General features: G+C 41.1%; 1 protein-coding gene across 9 annotated transcripts in view; it reads left to right on the top strand.

Annotated features, from left to right (window-relative positions):
- chl1b (cell adhesion molecule L1-like b) overlaps positions 1-22,487 on the top strand; it is a 727,052-nt gene that overhangs the window by 206,645 nt on the left and 497,920 nt on the right. For 8 of the 9 annotated variants that reach the window (XM_041191219.1, XM_041191227.1, XM_041191223.1 and 5 more), the window contains 2 exons: positions 1,816-2,010; positions 3,827-3,844. In XM_041191219.1, coding sequence (XP_041047153.1) covers positions 1,929-2,010; positions 3,827-3,844 — 100 coding nt within the window. In that variant the 5' untranslated portion in view covers positions 1,816-1,928. The remainder of the gene's footprint in view (positions 1-1,815; positions 2,011-3,826; positions 3,845-22,487) is intronic. The other variant, XM_041191221.1, reaches the window with a different exon arrangement.

The raw sequence follows: 22,487 nt of genomic DNA, 5'->3' as shown, positions 1-22,487 counted from the left end.
ATAAATGTTTTCATTAATGTTCATTGACATGTCCCAGCTCACGTGACACTGTCACATGAGGGGACTTGCCTTAATTTTTTTTCTTTTCTTTATTAAAATTTTTAAAGCTTAAACTAATAGAGGTACTTCAGGGAGATTTCTGCGCTCTTTCGCGCACATGCATGAAAGAGCGCAGGCCCTGACTCAGGGAGCCACCCCCCGCCCATATAGGGAGTGCTCAGCGCTTCCGTGTGCATGTCATGCTGGGCAGGCCTTAATTGACATGCCCACGTAAAATGGCGGCACGAAACCGATCGGGGGCGCCAATTGGGTCTGCGCCTGCTCCCGCACAAACCACCCCCCACCCCAACGGAGGGGGGGAATTCTTCCCTTAGTTTCAGTGTGCATGCTTGGTGGAACACCAAGCTGTGTAAAGTGTAGTCAATTTTGGACAGCAGATTTTGTGTAAACTTTGAATGTCTCCCAAATCAAACTCAGCATTAATCAGGTGGCCCATAGACGTAATTTAGACTTCTATAAGGGAAATTTAAATAACCATCAAAAGCTCATTTAAAAGGCCTGTCTTATAGTTATATATAATGTGCTTTTGCTTGAAGACCAAATGCAGTTGTGGTTTAAATTTACTGCAACATGAAATTAGCATATCAAAAAGTTGAACAGCTATACTTAAAAGAAAATTAGAACAAAATTATGACTATTCGCTTTTCACATATAGCACATCCATTTACCAAGAGGAGTTCAAGAATGTGGTTCTCTCCATTGTAGTTAAAAACAGGCATCGATGGGATAGTATAGGTCCTTAGCACATTAAATTGGGCTTCATTTTGTTCATGATCATCGAATACAATTGGAAAATAAATCAGTTGCTTGTATCTACTTCATCAATGGATTATTCTCTAGCTGAGTTGGCTAAAACTAAATTGCTTTGCAAAGAAATTAAATGGTAATTCAGAATACATGTTAAATCATATGTGAATAAGATCCATAGATGGAAAACTTCTTGGGGGTGAAACTGGTCAATGCCAGCTGCATGAAATGGGTTTGTTGCACATTGGCAGCCAGTTTTTCACTGTGCTAGTTTTTATTTTCCATTGACTTAAAAAATGTTGCTAAGATTTTTAAATTTCAAACCAATTACAGTTGGCATTGAGATGAGGAAATGAGTATCCACAAAGAGTTTGAACTATCGTTCAGTGAACTTCAATGGAAAGAAACTCAGGCATAGTGGAAAATCAGCTGCTAATTCGCTACAAGCCTATTTTGCACTGCTTTCGTAGATCAGTTCTACCCCATTCTTTATGTCAAATGCTTAGTGTTGAAATATTTGCCAAAGATAATAGGAGGTATTAAGTGTTTGTTGTGGATATTTTTTGAATAAGCTATTCCTAAAGATCTTATTTTCACTTGTACATAAAATTTACTTCATCACCTTTGTGAATCTTTTGTTCAGAATGTCTGAAGAGTGGGATCCCCTCCAGCAATAAAGACAAATCCCAGAAGGAGCAATGTGAATTATTTTCCTTACCATATCACTCTGCTGTCACAGTAATCTGATTGCATAAAGTTCAATGTTCTGTTTGTCTCTGTAAAATCAGAACACAGAAATCTGGACTTGTTTCTACTGATCTCCTGTGGGATAAAGTGGATGTGAGAGACATATATTGCATCATATTTACTACCCTAAAATTATATATCTCCAAAAGAGAGAAAATACTAGGATTACACCATTATAACCCTTTGAGTTTACTTCATTTTAGTTGTCTTATAATGCATGTGGATTAACGTGATTAATTTTCACCCTTTCTATCTCTCCAGATTCTGGTCAATAACTCATGGCTGTGCGCTGATTTAAACTAAAGCTCAGTGGAATCACAGAAGAAATCTTAACATTCCCTTTTCGGTCTTGTTTGATCTCCCAAGTACTGAAGATGGCACTAAACATGCAAACTTTGATGTTATATTTGCTGTGTTGGGCCAAGTGGAGCTCATCAATGGAGATTCCAGAAGAGGGTAAGACAAAATTATGTAAAACCTGCTTTCTACATTGTTTATTTTTCTGGAAACCTGCTGATAATTATGTGGTCTCTAAGGATTTCATATAAATTTACCTGAAAATACAGGATTGCAATAGTTGGTTAATGTGAGACTGGTATTATTCCCCTTTCCATGCGCTCAGAATAAGTCGATGAATGTTTAATTTTATAAAATATTTGTAAAATTGAATGTGTGTATCTCTATTTTCTTGAGCAGTACCTTAAATGATGCAGTTGAAAATTATTTACATAAAGAACTGGTTTGAATTTACATTTGGTGTCATAATAGTAATTGTCTTTTGCACATACTCAAAATATTTGTAAATAGATGTAATCGCTATATTAAAAATCACTGCATGAATGAAATAATGTTTATTTAGTAATCAGAAGTTAAAAGTAATGTAAAAATTCCTTTCATTTTGCAAAGAATTTTGCTGCAGAATCCTATCGGGCTTTTGTCATTTTGCGATCCAGTTACAACCGGTTACTGACATGCAATAAATTATAGATGAGACTTGATCCATTATTCAGGCTTTTAATGCAGCTGCTGGGCATGGCAGAATAAATGTTCATTAACATGACACACCGTATATGCAGTGTAAAAAACTAGTCATTTATAACAAGAAGAATAACTGATCAAGTAATGAAGTGGCAGTCATTGTGTTTTCACAGATGTAATGTTACCACTGAGTCATTCAATGTATTACGTGCTCTACCAGTTGGTGGATTTTCTGTTAATGGTGTTTGATTTTCTTTTTAATTATAAAAATGCAAACATATAAGAGAAAAACAAGAAACCCAGTGTTTTGTAAACATGGTTTAATAGAAAAAAGTCATGCGAGTGAAGATGCCCAACATTTTTAATAATTTACTTTTTAATTTTTTAAAAAATTAATGTTTATAATAACAGTAGCAAATCTGTGAAGAATGTTGAGTGGATTAATCACTCAGCTGCTTGAAGTGTTGAGTTTGATGGATCTAATATTTGTGTGAAGTGGTATTACAATGTAATTAGAGGAAATTAAATTAATTTTAGCTATTAAATTGGCAGATTACTTTGAACTGCTGACCCTAAATTTTACAGCATTTGTCTGCCTTCCATTACAAAAAACAAGGATTTTAGACTTCATTCTAACATATTTTTCAAAATAGACTTTAAAGAGTAGTGTTCCGCCAGAAGCCAAACTGTTGGCACCAGACTTGTCATTTCTGTCATTCCATGAGCTACATGCTTTTATATTGTCATTTGTCTGGTCTCAGAATGTTGGCTACCTGTACTTACTTTGCCCAAAAGTAAAATAGGAAACCAACAAATATCACTTGCCTGCTATCTGATAATTCTTTCAACCAGAAAATAAAGAAAATATAAGTCCTTGAATTACAACAAACTATTTTAAATATCAAGTTCTATTTATAAAAATAATTAAATTTAAAAATGAACAACGATAACTTGTGCATTTTAAGTGTTAAATTTTGCAAGGATTTCATATAAATTTACCTGAAAATACAGGATTGCAATAATTGGTTTAGTTGTGGGTTGGAGTAGCTGTATCCACTGGAGATAATAAACCTGCCTATTATCATATACATTTACATTCATTTTAGGGGTAGCAGATCACCAGGTGCATCTAGGATATAGTTTTAAATTAGTCCATTGCCTCCTTACTCTTGCATTTTACAATTACGTCTGATGTTTATTGGTTTGAAATACTACATTTTACATAAATTGGATGCGGCGAAAGAATATAATAATTCTCGTTTCCATTTTCCTTTTGCTTACTCTGGATCTAAAGCTTTTGTTCAAGAAAGAAGTAAGTTAACCTAGTGTAATTACTATTGTTGACCATTTTAAAATTTGATTGTGTTTTACCTGTAGTACTTTGCAATCCCTTTATCTGCATACAACTGCTGAATTTCAATGGATTGTTTGTTTTTGTAATCCAGAATTGTTCTTAATAGAATTTCTGTATAACATGCAGGCCTTGGACTTACAGGTAGATTTAACATTATGAATGTTAGGAGGTTCAGATACGATACATGAAGAGTGAAGCGGAAACAACTTAAGTGATCTGCATCGCAAGATAAGGTCACAAACTCTAAATCAATACATGGTGCATAGATTTTTAATGCAGATTTCAAATTTCTTGAAATTGGGTTTAAGCAAGGCAATAAATTTCTTTTCTGACAATCAGTTCTCCTTTTATCTCTTATCTCTTCCAGTTTGCTCTCTTACTTTCTCTCTCAGCAATTTGAAATCAAAATTCAGTACATTGTTCCTTACTCTAACTCTTTTGAAAGAACTCTGATTTGTGAAGTTTGCTATCTCCATCAGCTTTTACTTTCATTACACTTTTTAACCTTAACTTGACAACAACTAATTACTATTTCCTGATTTACCACATACTCAATCTTTTTTGACCTTAGTGATTTCCTGTATCATGGGTTTTGACCTTTCAGCTGGTGTCTTAGCTTTAAAAAAAGGTATCTTAGTGGTAACTAATGTGAAGAATTAGCAGAGCCAATGACCAGTGCACCCACATCATTCAGCACAGATCAATAAATAATTCTGAAGTAATCACTCTAATTTGAATTGTAATCAGCAATTGATTAGATTTTTTATATTTATGTTGTGAGCAACACAAAAAGCAAAACAACTCCATTGTGTTAAACAGTTGTTTGGACAATTCTCCTAGAAAATGGCCTAATTCCTAATTACTTCTCAGTGAAGAATTGCAGGTAGATAGAACTCCTCTGTCAATATTGGCTCCTGTAACCCTCAGAACAGGTCAGCAAAGTATCAGTGATGCCCTGCAGGAGGGAGCTCAATACCACAATGCAAGAACTGGAAGAAACCAAATCGAGGTGGGAATATCTGCCTTATGAATTAGACACTGAAAGCAGATGTGTTCTTGCAATGCTTTGTGTAGTAAAACTACTGAGAACCCTGTAATCTTACCCATCAACATTGGAGAGTTGTGTTTATTTTTAAGAATGTCAAACATCAAAACTAAGTCACATCATTAAGCCAAAAAGGATGACTTTGACTCCTGATGACTGACATTCTGAGCCTTTGTAATGCTGATCACAAACTGCATAGTCAAAGATTGAAATATTTTGCTGTGTTCAGTGAAAGTGCACTAAATCCTTTGAATACAATGCTGCTGCTTTTGTACTTGCATCACAGAAAGTTGGGGTTAAAATAAAATTGAATGGTTATTGCTGTTACATTTTATTATTTTCAATTATTGTGTAAGTGTCAACATCGAATAATTGTTTCTTTGTTTGGAAAGTATTGGATAATATCAAGATGATAGACCCAAAATAGGAATGATCAAAGATCTCTGCAGTTTTGGAGGTTTTTTTTTCATTTCCAGGAGGTAAACTATGATTGAGTCTGTTACATTGGTGAAGAGTGTGAAGGCCTGTGTGCTATTGGAGAAAAAAAATAGTACTTTATGGCCAGAATTTTATGTTCGGCATGCGGGTGTGTGCCCGGCACACACGAGCATAATAAGACGGGTGATGACATTGGGTGTGCATCCCGATGTCATCGCGAACTCGCGCAACATTTTGTTCGGTGGGCGCGCGTCGGAGTCAGCTGTGCGCCTGCTGATAATTGAAAAGCCATTTTAAGGCCAATAACAAACTAATTAACTTGAAATTTATGCTGCCCGTCCACCCTAACGGTTGGCGGACAGGCAAAAAGGCCAAGTGGCCTTTACATTTTTTTAGGAAACCTCATCCACAAGTGGGATGAGGTTTCCTAAAGCTAATACAACTTAAATAAAAACTTTATTTTGAATTTAAAAACATGTCTTATCTCATGTGACACAGTCATAAGGGGACATGTTTCATTAAATTTTTATTGTATTTCTTAAATTTTTAAAAAGTGTTTCAATTTCCCAGAGGCAGCCTTGTGCCTTGGGATTGAAACGCTCTTTTGCATGCATGTGCAAAATGCGTGCCAAGCCCGCTCTCCCTCCTCCCCGTGCCCACACAGGCAGTGCTCAGTGCCGCCGCTCACAATCCACGCAAGGCGGGCCTTAATTTGCTTGGCTGCGTGAAATTGCGGTGCAAAGGCGATGGCGGGCGGTGGTCGGCTTCCCGACCACCCCCGCCCATTCCCGCCAAGCCCGCCTGACAAGGGAAAAATTCTGCCTATGTTGGGAGATGGTAATTTTAAGAACTGGATTTCTCTAGGAGTTGATGGTAGAGCACTTGGTCCTGGCTTCCAGTAAACGATCATGTGTCCAAGTGGCCTGGGAGGTAAATGATAGAAAGCAACAGGCCCAAAGGAAGTTAATTATAGGCTAAGTAGATTGTGGGCTTGGCTCTGTTCTGAAGCAGGGTTTTTAGTTTTTAGAACATTCTGTTTGCAGGGCAAGGAAATCTCTTTGCAGTTGATTTAAAATTTTGTGTACTGGCTAAAAGAGTTTAAACCTCTTGTTAAATGAAGGACTCAGTGAATTAGACTTCTGGGGTAGCCAAGCTGAAGAAAGACACGGGAGAATTTTCTCCCCGTTGTGCGGGTTGGGCGGGCAGCTGATCACTTCCCGCGATTGGCTACATGCCACCATTTTACAGAACTGCCTCAGGCAGATTTACTTCATTGTGAAAACCTGAAAAAAGGATTTGAAAAAAACTAATCGGACATGTCTCCTTATGTGACAGTGTTACATGAGCTGGGACATGTCAATGAATTTTATTAAAAATTTTTATTAAAGTTATAAAACCTTCATGAAACCTCATCCCGCCCGAGGTTGAGGATCCATGAAAAATGCAAAGGCTGCTTGGGCTCTTTGCCTGCCTGCCAACCTTAAGGTTGGACAGGCAGCCCTGAGAAGCAGTTTAATTAGTTCATTAATGGTGTTAATAGGCTTTTGACAGTTCGGCGGGTGCGCAGCTAAGTCCACTGTGTGTCTGCTGAGCTGAGGATTGGAATGATGCGCGGTGACATTGGGATGTATGCCCGACGTCACCGCACACCATTTTACGTGTCGGCGTGCGGGCCCCACCCTGCACACCGACCAGAAGATTCAGGCCATAGAGTTATAGATACAAGGCTCCAGAGTTTAAAAAAAAAATTAAAATGAGGAGAGTTCTGACCTGAGGTAGCTACACCTAAGACAGTAGCCAAGCCTTTGTTGAACTTGGAGTCTACACCTGTTGGGAGAGGTTTGTAGGGGCAACTTTGCCAGAAGTAAGCAGAGGCCCAAGAAATCTCAACCCTTATATGAATCTTCAAAGCAGGTCTACCAAGTGGTTAATCTTCCAAATTTTGATAAATATCTGACTTGAGTTTTTGACGTCTAACTCAAATGGCTGCAGAAGGAAATTTGTGTTAGGAAGTTCAGTTTAGAAAATAGTTAATGTGTTCATTGCTCTTTTAATATTTTTAATGTAACTGACCATTTAAAACAATGTAGTTATGAATATTCATATTCTTTGATATTTGTTTAGTAAAATTATTTTATTATTCTCATATAATTTCTTCTCAAGATAGATTCTTGATAAGCAAGAGGGTGAAAGTTATCCAGGGCAGGTGGGAATGTGGAGTTGAGGTTATAATCAGGTCAGCCATGATCTTATGGTGGAGCTGTGTGGCCTACTCCTCCTCGTTCACATGTTCATATTATGTGGCATGAATATTATGAACCTATGAGCCCATCTATGAATGTTGTTCTGGTCTTAAATGTGGGCATGGACTTGTTCATTACTTGAGGAACTGTAAATGGAACTGAACACTGTTCAATCATCAGCAAATATATGCACTCTGTTCTTATATTGGAGTAAAGGTCATTGATGAAGCAGCTGAAGATGTTTGAGTTTAGGACACTACCCTGAGGAACTCCTGCAGTGAAGTCCTGGGTTGAGATGATTGGCCTCCAATAACAACAACCATCTTCCTTTGTGCTACGAATGACTCCAGTCAATTGATTCCCATTGATTTCAGATTTACCAGGGTTCATTCAGGCCAAACTCAGGCAAATGCTGCCTTGATGTCCAGGCAGTGACTCTCATTACATCTCTGAAGTTCTGCTCTCTTGACATTCTTGGCTCAAGGCTAGAATGAAATCTGGAACAGAATGTTCCTGGTGAATCCAAACTGAGCATGTTATTGCTGAGTAACTTGATAACACAGGCAAAAACACTTGTCATCACTTTGCTGATGACTGTGATTAGACTGATGGGGCGTTAATTCACTGGATTGGATTTGCCCTGCCTTTTGTGGATAGGGCATATCTGGGCATTTTTCCACCATGTCGGATTTTTGCCAGAATTTTAGGGGCTGAATTTTCCCCAGTCGGGGGAGTTGTGCAGGGGTGGGTGGGAGCTAGCACGAATCCGATCAGCATCCCCAATTGGGTGCGCGTCTCCATTTTACATGGGCGGGCCAACTAAGGCCAGCCAGCGTGACACACACACAGAAGTGCTGTGCACTTCCTGTGCGGGTGGGTGTATTCCCTGAGTCGGGGCCTGCGCTCTTGCGCACATGCACGCGAAAGAGCACAGAAATCTCCCTGAGACATGGAGGTGCCTCAGGGAGATTAGCTTAAGTTGTGGAAAGTTTAATAAAGGCGGAAAAAAAATTTAAGAACATGTCCCCTCATGTGAAACTGTCACATGAGCTGGGACATGTCCATTAATTTTTCAAAAATTTTTAGTTAATTAACAAACCCTTCATGAAACCTCATTCTACCTGTGGATGAGATTTCATGAAAAATGCAAAAGTCGCCAGGGCTCTTCGCCTGCCCGTTAACCTTAAAGTTGGACCGGCAGCATTCTTAACAATTTTAATTAGTTTAGTAATGGCCTTAATAGGCCTTTGGCAGTTCAGTGGGTGCGCAGCCGATGTGACGTTGGGAGGCACGCCTCAAGTCACTGCGCGTCATTTTACATGTCGGCAAGCAGGCCCTGCCCCTCTCACTGATGGGAAAATTCAGCCTTAGGTATACAGGAACAGCTTGGCTAAGTACACAGCTAGTCCTGAAGCTCTAGCTTTAAGCACTGCAACCACAATGTTTTTGGGGCCCATAGCCATTTGTGTATCCAGTGCGCTCAGCTATTTCTTGATATCATGTGGAGTGAATCAAATTGCCTGAAAACTGTCATTTGTGATGCTGGGAACCTCAGGAAGAGGTTGAGATGAATCATCTGAGATGGCACTTACGGCTGAAGATTGTCGTAAATGCTTTAATCTTTTGCACTGACATGCTGGGCTCTGCCATCATAGAGGATGGGAGTTGTTTGCGGCACCTCCTCCTGTTAGTTGGTTAACTGTCTGATGATTCGCAACTGCATGTGGCAGGGCTGCAGAGCTTTGATCTAATCTATTGGTTGTGGAATTGCATAGCTCAGTCTCTCACATGCTACTTCCACTGTTTAGCAGGCATGCAGTCCTGTGTTGTAGCTTCACCAGGTTGGCAACCATTTTTTTAGGTACATCCACTGCAGTTCCTCACATGTTCTCCTACACTCGTCTTTGAAGCACAATTATTATGCTGGCTTGATTGTAATAGTAAGCTGAGACATGTCAAGCTATGAAATTACAAATTGTGGTTGAATACAATTCTGCTGCTAATGGCGCACAGTGTCTCATGGATTCCCAGCTTTAAGCTTTTAGATGTGGTCTGAATCTATCCCATTTAGCACAGTGATGGTGCCATGCAACATATTGGAGAGTACCTTTAGTGTGAAGACGGGACCTTGTCTTCACATGCACTGTGCAATTGACATTCCTAACCAGTACTTTCATGGACAGATGCATTGACAGATGGATGGGTGAGAATGAGGTTAGGTAGATTTTTTCCTCTTCTTGGTTCTCTCACCGCCTGCTGTAGGCAGTCTGACAGATGTGCCATTTAGGACTCAGTCAGCAGTGGTGCCACTGAGCCACTCTTGCTAATGGACATTGAAGCCCTCACCCAGAGTATGTTCTGTGCCCTTACTACTCTTAGTGCTTCTTCTAAGTGGTGTTTAACATGGATGAGTACTGATTCATCAGTTGGGGGAGGGCAGTAGGTGGTAATAGGCAGGCGTCCTTGCCCATGTCTGATCTGTTGCCATGAGACTTCATAGGCTATGGAGTCAATGTTGAAAACTCCCCAAAACCATTCCATCCAGACCGTATACCACTGTGAAGCCAATCCTGGTGAGTCTGTCTTCCTGGTGGGATTAGGCTGAGTGCAGCTTTGTCATAACAGATGCCTGGATCGCTACTTGTAGCCTGTTGAGCTTTATTTGACCTTGCCATAGTAGTTTGATATGACTGACTGGCAGTTAAGAAAGCCTGTTCCACATTTATTTAATTCATTTCATTTAAATTGCCGCAGCTGCGGTGGTGGAATTAGAACATTAGTCCGGGCCTCTGGATTACAAGTCCAGTGACATTACCATATCCTATGTTCATGCCATGACATAGATTTCTATTAGGACATGGTTAGCATAATGGTAACAAATAATATTTTGGTAGTACAGAACTTGAGTATTGCTGAAAAAAAAGAGACATGTCAAAGCTTTTTGCCTTGCATTCATCAGGACACTTCGCAAGAATACCAATATAAGGGGAAAACAACAATTTGTACTGTATGTGAAGAGAGTGCTGATTGGTTGGCAAGTGGACTCTGATAAAGACATTGCCATGGAGGATGCACCAGTGATGGTGGCTGACAGTTAACTGCCAAGCACTGCTTGAAATTTAAACCAGGTAGCTTGAAATGGAGCAGTCAAATGAACTCCCCTTCCTTGATGTACTAGTTGAGACATCTGCCAGGGGTTCTCTACCACGGTCTACCATAAGCTTACCTTCACTGGTTAAAATATGCATTGGGATTCTGATAGTTCAACTGCTATAAGATTGGACTCATTGGCAACCTTGTAAATAGGACCCATTGATTTGCTCTCCATGCAAGTTTGATGCTGAAATAGAGCACATCAAAGACATCCTGCGGCATAATGGCTACCTTGATCAGATCACGCTGTATAATACGCAAACTTATGAGGTAAACCTTGGCCATGTCTCTTCTCAGCAATAACGGCAACAGTTGTTCGTGTTGCAAAAAAAGGGAAAAACAGGTTTAACGATGGTGTCCTAAAATTGTAATCTCAAAGACTGTATCCTCTTTCCTTTCAATAGTGGATTTTTTCTATTGGTTATCATGGTGTCAGCCACGCCAGCATATTATAAGAATCTATTGTGCATTTTGATTTGCAACAGTCTATAAATCAAATTGATTTGAAATCGGATTATTCAGGATTTTCCATCCCCTTTCCCTCAGCTGAGAGGCTGCAGGTAGCTGCCTTTGTACAAAGTTCAGTGTTATGCTGCTGCAGACTTAGCTCTGCTGGTGCCACCGCTGAGCTGGATTTAAACATCGGAATGGCTGGTGCCATACATGTGTGAAAATTGAAGCATCAACACCCCCAATTAATTTTCTTTTCTCAATAACTTCAACCCATTTCCGAAATTGGTAACAGCATGGAAAAGATATTACCATACTTCCTAAGTGACCATGTTGATCCATGCAGCGCAGCATTTACTGCACGTTGTAAAAATGTTGGGAAAAGTTCTAATGTGGTATTTCACAGAACAAGACAGATAAGTGTCAAATTTCCCCCTGAAAGACAAACCTCTTATCTAATAAATACCTGTTTGGAAGGTGCACCCTGGAAATTGTGCATTTTACCCAACAACAAATACATTAGGCTCTGGATGGGTTAGGTTTGGCGAGTCGGGGCAAGAGTCCCCATGGGGTGGGTGGGGGAGTACCCATGGTGCGGAAGAGTCCCGGGGGGGTCGGTGATCAGGTAGTGGGAGGAGTTCCATGGGGGTGGGGAGTCCCCATAGTGGGGGGTGTTGTTGGGCGAGTTCCATAGGGGGTGGTAGTTAGGGGGGTGGTGTCCTCTGGAGTTTTGGGGCTGTTGGGGGAGTCCTCTGGAGGTTCAGTGTGGGTCTGTAGAGTCGTTACTCAGAAGTTAGAAGTGGTTTTAACTCTCCTAACTTTTTCTGGGTAACTGTTGTTATAAAACAGTCGGATTTATCTGAAGTTTGCGATTTAAAATGCATTTTGGGAATGGTTCCCACTGCAGGGTAATTGCCCATGGGAAGTTTGCACTTCCCGGGCAATTGCCATGCAAACCTTACCTGGAAACCTTTGGGGGGAGTGGGGGTTCCCCAGCCCACCTTTGGAGCACCCTCCCACTTACACTGCCCTGGAGCTCGGGTGTTATGGCCCATTATCTCCTTAATAGCTCATAAAAAAACTGGCACAAGACCAGTTCAAACATATTGCAAATCTGCTAATTTAAATTGTGAGCAGGTGCACATTTTCGTCTTTTAATGATTTTACTTAAACAGTTACCAGGTTATTGCCAAAATGATGGCACAGACATAAAGTGTTCCAGGCGAATATAACTTTTGAGAATGTTTGCAGTTCATTGCTTAAATCAAGTGTTATAAAGACAAGTGACCATTATGTATGAGAGCCCAATTATCTCAAATCGTTAAGTTTCTTTACAAGTGATGTGATTTCCAAATATACTTCTAGGAGCGTCTGCTGTTGAACTCAGCTATTTCTAAACACCACAAGGAACTTGAGACACACTGGATTCTGAGGCTGGAGGAAGAACTGTATCTTATCATTGTAGGGACTCGATCCCAGGTGATGCTAATACTCTCAGATCCCAGAATGAAACCTGGCTTGATAGATCCTAACTTTGTTTTTATCTTTTAGAAACCGTGGAGGTCAGTTACTGAACATATTTACAAGAGTCTGCCAATGTACTTCTAACACAAAGAATAAAGCATTTATAGAGTCATAGATGTCTGCAGCACAGAAAAAGGCCCTTCAGCCCATCGAGTTTGTGCCGGTCAAACAAGTACCTAACTATTCTAATCCCATTTTCCAGCACTAGGCTCATAGCCTTGTATGCCATGGCATCGCAAGTACACTCCAAATACTACTTAAATGTTATGAGGGCTTCTGCCTCTACCACCCTTTCAGGCAGTGAGTTCCAGATTCCCACCACTCTCTGGGTGAAAAAAAAATCCTCACATCCCCTCTAAACCTCCTGCCCCTTACCTTAATTCTATGCCCCCTTGTTATTGATCCCTCCACCAAGGGGGAAAGTTCCTTCCTGTCCACCCTATCCATGCCCATCACAATTTTATACCCATCAATCATGTCCTCCCTCAATCTCCTCTGTTCCAGGGAAAATAACTCCAGTCTATCCAATCTCTCCTCATAACTAATACTCTCCAGCCCAGGCAACATCCTGGTAAATCTCCTCTGCACTGTCTCTATTGAACAAGAAAAATGAACTATATTATATGAGATAAAAAGGCTGGAAAGATTTCAACACAAACACCAGAAAATGAATCAAATTCACACTATTCCTTTTGTCCCAGCAATATCCTGCACAAAACCCCACACTAAGGCTTCTTGTTTAGGCTGTCTCAGTTGCAAATGATTTTTCTTCCAGCTGATTTCTGAACATTCACTAGATGTCTTTGCCCCTGCAGGTATCTTTCCCTGAGACACCCAAAAACTGCAGTCTAAACTCATTATTAATTTAACTTTAGAATAAACACATGAGTTCCCTAAACTCAGTTCCCCAGCAGTTTTGCAGGATTTCTTACTAGAGAGTTTAGAACTCCTGCCTTCACTCCCTCTGGCATACACCGCAATTTCATGCGGGTAGGCCAATTAAGGCTTCCCGACAGCCCCTGCCCGCCCCTGCCGAGTACCCCGCCAAGAGCAAAATTCTGCAGCTGGTCTCTGGTTCTTGTGTCTTCCTCTAGGTATTTGGGTTAATTATCTACCTTTAGATAACCTTCTCCTGACAGTCTGTCTGGTCTGGGTCCTTTATTCTCCATTCCTTCCTCTCATTACCTGTCCAATTTAAATGATTTCCTGTTGCTGTTCAATGTTCCTCACAAGTAACTTTGCAACTTGTAATTTGAGGGGTATCCTATCTCTCTTGTCCTCCCGACTCTGGCAGGATTTGTAGTTATTCAAGAAGACCAGCCTTTAATTTACCGCAAGGATTTTATGACTGTGTTTTGCAAAGAAAATATAATTAATGGTCCCTAAAGTCCATATTTCATAGTGATGGAGTTGCATTATTCTGCATTTGTGCAATGCAACAAATAATAAAACAGTGAACTTTAGTTTTGCTCTCAACACAGAGAATAGCTGGTCAGCTCAAAGCACAAAATGAGGGCTGGCATGTATATCCACAGAAAATGCTGGAGTATTCATTACAAATCAAACCAACAGAAAGACTGAGATCAACAGAACCTGTGGGAGCTAGACAAGCAAAATTAACAAACCATAAAGGAGATGAAGTGGAGCTATAATTACAAAAAGTGTTTAGTCTGCACTGGAGTGCTACTTTGGACTGCAGTAGAGTGCTTAAGTTAGAGTTTGGTGACTGAGGGAATTTAAGGGTTGATTTCTATCTAAGTCTTTCTTTAATTTAGTAATTAATGAAAAGTTGCTTTTTGGGGTGGAAGAAGGTGAGTCTTAGGCCACGTTTAAAACAGGGTTTATACAGGCTCTGCTTGTAGCTACTAGTTAATTAGATAACTGGCTTAAACAGGTTTTCAGAGGCCAGATTCAGAAAGTATAAAAACAGGCCACCTTACAGTGTTGACTTTGTCTACACTGGAGTGCTGCTTTGGGCAGCAGTAGAGTGCTTAAGTTGGAGTTTGATGACTGAAGGAGAGCGGTGAGGAAGGAAACGAGGTGATCCTTTGAGTACCGTGAATATGGTCAGGTAAATATTTATTACTTTTAATGCTTATAGTTTTAAGGTCTTATTTTGTGGTTTGTAAGGGCTATATTCTGTAACAAAGAGGAGCAGGGAAGAAGGGCCCTAGAGTAATTGATATTATTTGACATTAAGTATCTTCCAAAAGGTTTAATTTAATTTAAAGGGGTAAATCATGGCAGGAGAGCTCAAAGCCGTGGTGTACTCCTCCTGCTCTATGTGGGAAGCCGGGAACATTTTCAGTACCTGGGGCCAGCATGTGTGTGGGAATTATCTCCAGCTGCCTCTCCTGGAATCCTAGGTTTCGGAGCTGGAGCGGCGGTTGGGGGCACTGTGGAGCATCCGCAAGGCAGAGAGTATTGTGGATAGCATGTATCGCAAGGTGGTCACACTGCAGGCTAAGAGTCCACAGGCAGGAAGCGAATGGGTGACCACCAGGCAGAGCAAGATGACTAGGCAGGCAGTGCAGGAATCTCCTATGGCTCTTCCCCAGCAAAACAGATAGACTGCTTTGGATACTGTTGAGGGAATGGCCTCTCAGGGGAAAACAGCAACAGCTAAATTCATTGCACCACAGTTGGCTCTGCTGCACAGGGGAGGAGTAAAAGGTGTGGGAATGCAATAGTTATAGGGGATTCAATTGTAAGGGGAATAGATAAGCATTTCTGTGGTGCAAATGAGATTCCAGGATGGTGTGTTGACTCCCTGGAGCTAGGGTCAAGGATGTTTCAGAGTGGCTACAGGACATTCTGAAGGGGGAGGGTGAACAGCCAGTAGTCGTAGTACACATTGGTACAAAAGGGATGAGGTCCTAAAAGCAGAATATAAGGAGTTAGGAAGTAAGTTGAAAAGTAGGACCTCAAAGGTAGTGATCTCAGGATTACTACCAGTGCCACATGATAGAGTAGAAATGGCAGGATATATCGGATGAATACCTGGCTGAAGAGATTGGTGTGAGGGGGAGGGTTTCAGATTCCTGGGACATTGGGACCGGTTCTGGGGGAGGTGAGACCAGTACAAACTGGATGGGTTACACCTGGGCAGGACCAGGACTGATGTCCTGGCAGGAATATTTGCTAGAGTAGTTGGGGAGGGTTTAAACTAAAATGACAGGGGGATGGGAACATATCCAAGGAGTTAGATAAGGGGGAATCAAGGTCAAGAACAAAAGACAGAAATGGGAGTAAGAAAAGTGATAGGCAGAGAAATCAAGGGCAAGAATCAAACAGGGCCTCAATAAAAAATAATTGGAATGGGACAAGTAATGTTAAAAAGACAAGCCTTAAGGCTTTGTGCCTTAGCACGAGGAGCATTTGCAATAACGTGGATGAATTAACCACGCAAATGGATGTAAACAGGTATGATATAGTCGGGATTATGGAGACATGGCTGTAGGGTGACCAAGGATGGGTACTGAACATCCAAGGGTATTCAGTATTTAGGAAGAACAAACAAAAAGGAAAAGGCAGTGGAGTTGCATTGCTGGTTAAAGAGGAAAATTACACAGTAGTGAGGAAAGATATTAGCTTCAACGATGTGGAATCTGTATGGGTAAAGCTGAGAAATACTAAGGGGCAAAAAACATTAGTGGGGGTTGTATATAGACCCCCAAACTGTAGTGGTGATTTTGGGAATGGCATTAAACAGGAAATTCGAGATGCATGCAATAAAGAAAATCTGTAATTATGGGTGACTTTAATCTGCATGTAGTTTGGGCAAATCAAATAAGTAACAATACCATAGAGGAGGAATTCCTGGAGTGTAAACGAGATGTTTTTCTGGACCAATACGTTGAGGAGCTAACTAGAGAACAGGCCATCCTAGACTGGGCTTTGTGTAATGAGAAAGGAATAATTGGCAATCTAGATGTGCAAGGCCCTTTGGGGATGAGCGACCATAAAATGATAGAATTCTTCATCAAGATGGAAAGTGTCTGAGACTAGGATCCTGAATCTTAATAAAGTGGTATGCGGCGCAACTTGGCTATGATGGATTGGGAAGCGTTACTTAAAGGGATGACGGTGGATAGGCAATGGCAAACATTCAAAGAGTGCATGGGTGAACTGCAACAATTGTTTATTCCTGACTGGCGCAAAAGTAAAACAAGAAAGGTGGTCAAACCATGGCTTACAAGGGAAATTAGAGATAGTATTAGATCCAAGGAAGAGACATACAAACTGGCCAGAAAAAACAACTGACCTGAGGATTGGGAACAGTTTAGAATTCAGCAAAGGAGGACCAGAGGGTTGTTTAAGTAGGGGAAAATACAGTATGAGAGTAAGCATGCGGGGAACATAAAAACTTGACTGTAAAAGTTTCTATAGGTATGTGAAGAGAAAAAGATTGGTGAAGACAATACAGTCCCTTACAGTCCCTTACAGTCAGAAATAGAGGAATTTATAATGGGGAACAAAGAAATGGCTGACCAACTAAATACATACTTTGGTTCTGTCTTCACAAAGGAGGACAAAATTAACATACCAGAAATGTTGGGGAACACAGGGTTTAGTGAGACGGAGGAACTGAAAGAAATCAGTATTAGTAGGGAAATGGTGTTGGGGAAATTGATGGGTTTGAAGGCCGATGAATGCCCAGGTCCAGATAATCTACATCCCAGAGTACTTAAGGAAGTGGCCCTAGAAATAATGGATGCGTTGGTGGTCATCTTCCGAGATTCTATAGTCTCTGGAACAGTTCCTACAGATTGGAGGGTAGCTAATGTAACCCCACTATTTAAAAAGGGAGGCAGAGAGAAAACAGGGAATTGTAGACCAGTCAGCCTGACGTCAGTAGTGGGGAAAATTCTAGAGTCCATTATACAAGATTTAACAGCTGAGCACTTGGAAAACAGTGGCAGAATTGGACAGAGTCAGCATGAATTTACAAAAGGGAAATCATGCTCGACAAATCTACTGGAATTTTTCGTGGATGTAACTATTAGAATTGATGAGAGGGAGCCAGTGGATGTGGTTTATTTGGAAGGCTTTCGACAAAGTCCCAAATAAGAGATTAGCGTGTACAATTACAGCGCATGGGATTGGGGGCGGTATATTGAGATGGATAGAAAACTTGTTGGCAGACAGGAAACAAAGAGAAGGAATGAATAGGTCTTTTTCCGAATGGCAGGCAGTGACTAGTGGAGTGGGGTACAGCAGGGATCGGTGCTGGGACGCCACCTATTCACAGTATATATTAATGATTTAGATGAGGGAACTAAATATAATATCTTCAAATTTGCAGATGACACAAAGCTGGGTGGGAGGGTGAGCTATGAGGAGGATGCAGAGATGCTTCAGTATGATTTGGACAAGCTGAGTGAGTGGGCAAATGCCTGGCAGGTGCAGTATAATGTGGATAAGTGTGAGGTTATCCACTTTGGTAGCAAAAACAGGAAGGCAGATTATTATCTGAATGGCTATAAATTGAGAGACGGGAACGTGCAAAGAGACCTGGGTGTCCTCATACACCAGTCGCTGAAGGTAAGCATGCAGGTGCAGCAGGCAGTAAAGAGGGTAAATGGTATGTTGGCCTTCATAGCGAGACGATTCGAGTACAGGAGCAGGGATGTCTTGTTGCAATTGTACATGGCCTTGGCGAGACCACACTTGGAATATTGTATACAATTTTGGTCTCCTTATCTGAGGAGGAATGCTCTTGCTATAGAGGGAGTGCAGCGAAGGTTTACCAGACTGATTCCTGGGATGGCGGGACTGACATATGAGGAGAGATTGAGGCGGTTAGGATTATATTCGCTGGAGTTCAGAAGAATGAGGGGGGATCTCATAAAAACCTATAAAACTCTAACAGGACTAGACAGGGTGGATGCAGGAAGGATGTTCCTGATGGTGGGGGCATCCAAAACCAGGGGTCACAGCCTGAGGGCATGGGGTGGACTACTTAGAACTGAGATGAGGAGAAATTTCTTCATCCAGAGAGTGGTGAGCCTGTGGTATTCGCCACCACAGAAAGTAGTTGAGGCTAAAACATTGTAAGTTTTCAAAAAGGAGTTAGATATAGCTCTTGGGGCAAAAGGGATCAAAGGATATGGGGAGAAAGCCGGAGCAGGCTATTGCTTGGATGATCAGCCATGATCATAATGAATGGCAGAGCAGGCTCGAAGTGCCGAATGGCCTACTCCTATTTTCTATTTTACTATGTAAGGCTGCTTTTAGCCTGTTCATTATAATAAAAGTCTTAAAACCTGAAATCTTGCCATGCTTCCAGCTGTCAATTGGAAGTCTAATTTTTAAAAAATAGTTATCAGTCTGTATGGGGATTGTAACAGAGGTTGTTCATTCAATACTTCATAAAGTAAATGACTAACTTTTGAAGGTATAGTATTGAGAATGCATTCCTAAAATGAAGACACCTAGATTTAAGCAAACATCAACATAAATGGATTGAAAAACAAATTAAAAGCAAGATGAAAAGTAACAAAAGTCCTGCCCCATCTTATTGGGAAAATAGGATTGATGTTCACTCAGAATCAATGTTGGAAAAAGCAGAAAGAAATTGAAAGGGAATGAGGTGAAAGTCCACAACAGGTTAATTGGGCTCAAGAAATGGTGAATAATTCACTGATTAAGTGATACAATGATAGATCACTAGTTATAAGTGATATCCATTTTTAATCCACTGAACACATAGATTTTGTCTATCCCATGATTTACATTACAAGAAAGACTATTATCATGAGGGAATGATTAGACACTGGGAAGTTACCAGATAATTGTGGTCAGAAAAATATCTATAATCAGAAATGGTGATGAAACAGCCGTCGTCAACTAGAGATCATCAGCCTGACTTCCATTCAGTGGAAAATAATAGAATTGACTGTCGGAGTCTGTGCAGCACTGTGGGCTCACACGTGGAAACTCTGCCTCACCAGCTTCATCAACTTTGAGGAAGTGACACTCAAGGGAATTGTACTAAGCTCCAAGACATCATGTAGCTCAACTTCCAAAAGTCTTCTAACAAAGTTCCACACACAAGGCTATCAAAGATATGAAGATGTAGGATGAACCCTGGGAATGGATAAGAAACTGGGTGCAGAATAGAACACAATGAGTACTTGTTAAGACTTTTGCTGCTATCGGTGATGTACTCAGTGGGGTGCCTCAGGATTCAGTGCTGGGGCCACTACTGCTTATCATTTACATAAATGACCCATATTCAGAAATACATGGCCTTAGTGGACTTGATACTAAACATTTCCAACAAATACAGAGCAGCAACCAGCAAAATCAATAGGATGTTCAGCTACATAACCAAAATAATGAAAGATAAACAGATGGTCATGATCAAACTTTACTGTGCTCTCATCAGACTACACCACGAATATTGCATTCAGTTATGGTTGCCAAGAAACAAGAGAAATTGAATTACTGAAGAAGATGCAGTAAAGAGTTACGAAGTTGATCTCCCATGTCATGAGCCTGAATTATGAGAAAAAGTTGGAGAAATCCAGGCCTCAGCTTGGAAGATGAGGTGACTGAGAAGGGACCTTGTAGTGGTCCATCAGGGTACAGAAAAAAAATTAAACTTTTGGAACAGAGCCAGCAAGACAGAAGAGGGCACCTATCAGGAAATGCTTCCTCGAAGAATGAATGATCAACAGATAGAGCCGTGGAAGTAAAAACCCTGGAATAATTAAAAATAATTGTTTGCTACAATGGGGAATGTTCAGTTCTCTACGGATGAATGGATCAAGATGGACCAAATGACCATCCTGATCTGTAATTGTCTTGTGATCTGGTGAACAAACATTTTCAGTATTAATTGCATATCTATATGTTGATCGGGCCAGAATTTTACGTTCAGCATGCGGGCACGTGCCCAACACACCCGAGCATAATATGACGCATGTTGACGTGGAGCGTGCGTCCCGACATCATCGTGCACTCGCGTGATATTTCGTTCGGCGGGCATGTGCCAGAGTCAGCTGCACGCCCGCTGATAATTGAAAGACCTATTAAGACCATTATCAAGCTAATTAAAATGAAATTAATGCTGCCCGTCCAATCTTAGAGTTGGCGGGCAGGCAAAAAGACCAAGTGGCCTTTACATTTTTTAGGAAACCTCATCCCCGAGCAGGACGAGGTTTCCCAAAGCAAATAAACGTTAACTGAAAACTTTAGTTTTGAATTAAAAATATGTCCCAGCTCATGTGACAGTCACATGAAGGGACATGTTTTTTAAAATTTTCTAGTGCCTTCAATAATTTTTTTGAAAAAGCTTCAGGGAGATTGAAGTGCTCTTTTGCGCGCATGCACGAACTGCGTGCCAGGCCTGCTCTCCCTCCTCCCCTCACCCGCACAGATAGCGCTAAGTGCTGTCGCTCACGATCCATGCAAAGTGGGCCTTATTTGGCCCGCCCGTGTGAAATTGCGGAGCTGAGCTGATTGCGGGCGGCAGGCGGTTTCCCGACCGTCCACGCCGAGCCTGCCTTTTGTAACCTGTATGTATTTAAGTAGTGAGAAATTGAAAAGCCTGTTCATTTTTAAACCTATTTTTTATTTGTCTCATATTGAATCAGAATGAAACTGTACCTTTAGTGCAAGTGCTGTAATATTATTTTCTTTCTGGCTGTAAAACTGTACCATAGCACTAAGAGCATCAGTCTACCCTCCATTCTTTAAACATGCAGTTGGGATAATCTTTAACTCCCAAATCTATTAATCAGTTAACCTAATTGAATAAACATTTAATCAATCCTTTAATTTAACTTTTTGTTCAGAGAAGAATTACAATATCTCTTTTGCCAATCAATATCAGATTAAAAGAGAGGTGATACACTTTTCAATGATTTATAGGGCAGGATATTCCAGTCGTCAGGCGGGTGTGGTAGGTGGGCCCGGGATTGGCCATGAAATGGTCAGCCACCCGTGATCAGGCCCCGCATTTTGGCCATGATTTCATTCTGGCCATGATTTCATGCTGGCCATGATTTCATGCTGGCCATGATTTCATTCTGGCCATGATTTCATGCTGGTTGGCCAATTAACGGCCAGCCAGTGTGAAAGGCGCACTGAGAAGTTCAGCGCTGCCGGGGTGGGGGCGGGAGGAGTCGAGCGCAACAGTCTGTGCATGCGTGGGGGAGTGTGCACTGAAAGCTCCCTGAAGGCAGGGAGCTGAAGAATTGTACAATCAAAAAGAAAGATTTTAAAAATGTTAAAAACATGTCCCGACATAGAACTCAGTAACAATAGCAGAAACATAGGCCTGAATCTTCTGGTTGACGTGTGGGTGCGGGCCCTGCTCGCCAATGTGCAAAATGTTGCGCGGTGACGTTGGGCATGCGTCCCTATGTCACTGCGCGTCATTCCAATCTTCAGTTCGGCGGGCATGCCTCGGAGTCAGCTGTGCACCTGCCGAACTGTCAAAGTCCTGTTAAGGCCATTTAAAAACCAATTGTAACAATTAACAGGGCTGCCCTTCCAACCTTCAGGTTGGCGGGCAGAAGAGCCCAGGCAGCCTTTGCATCTTTCATGGAACCTCGTCCACGGGCGGGATGAAGTTTCATTAAGGGTGTATAAGTTTAATAAAAATTTTTATTAGAATTCATTGACATGTTCCAGCTCATGTGACACTGTCACATGAGGGGACATGTCTGAATATTTTTTTTTCTTTATTTCAATTTTTCAAAATCAAAGTGATCTCCCTGAGGCACAGAGCTGCATGTGT

The sequence above is a fragment of the Carcharodon carcharias genome, chromosome 7 (assembly GCF_017639515.1).
Source record: "Carcharodon carcharias isolate sCarCar2 chromosome 7, sCarCar2.pri, whole genome shotgun sequence".
NCBI lineage: Eukaryota > Metazoa > Chordata > Chondrichthyes > Lamniformes > Lamnidae > Carcharodon > Carcharodon carcharias.
The sequence above is the reverse complement of the archived record's forward strand: the minus strand, read 5'-3'. Positions and strand labels throughout refer to the sequence as shown.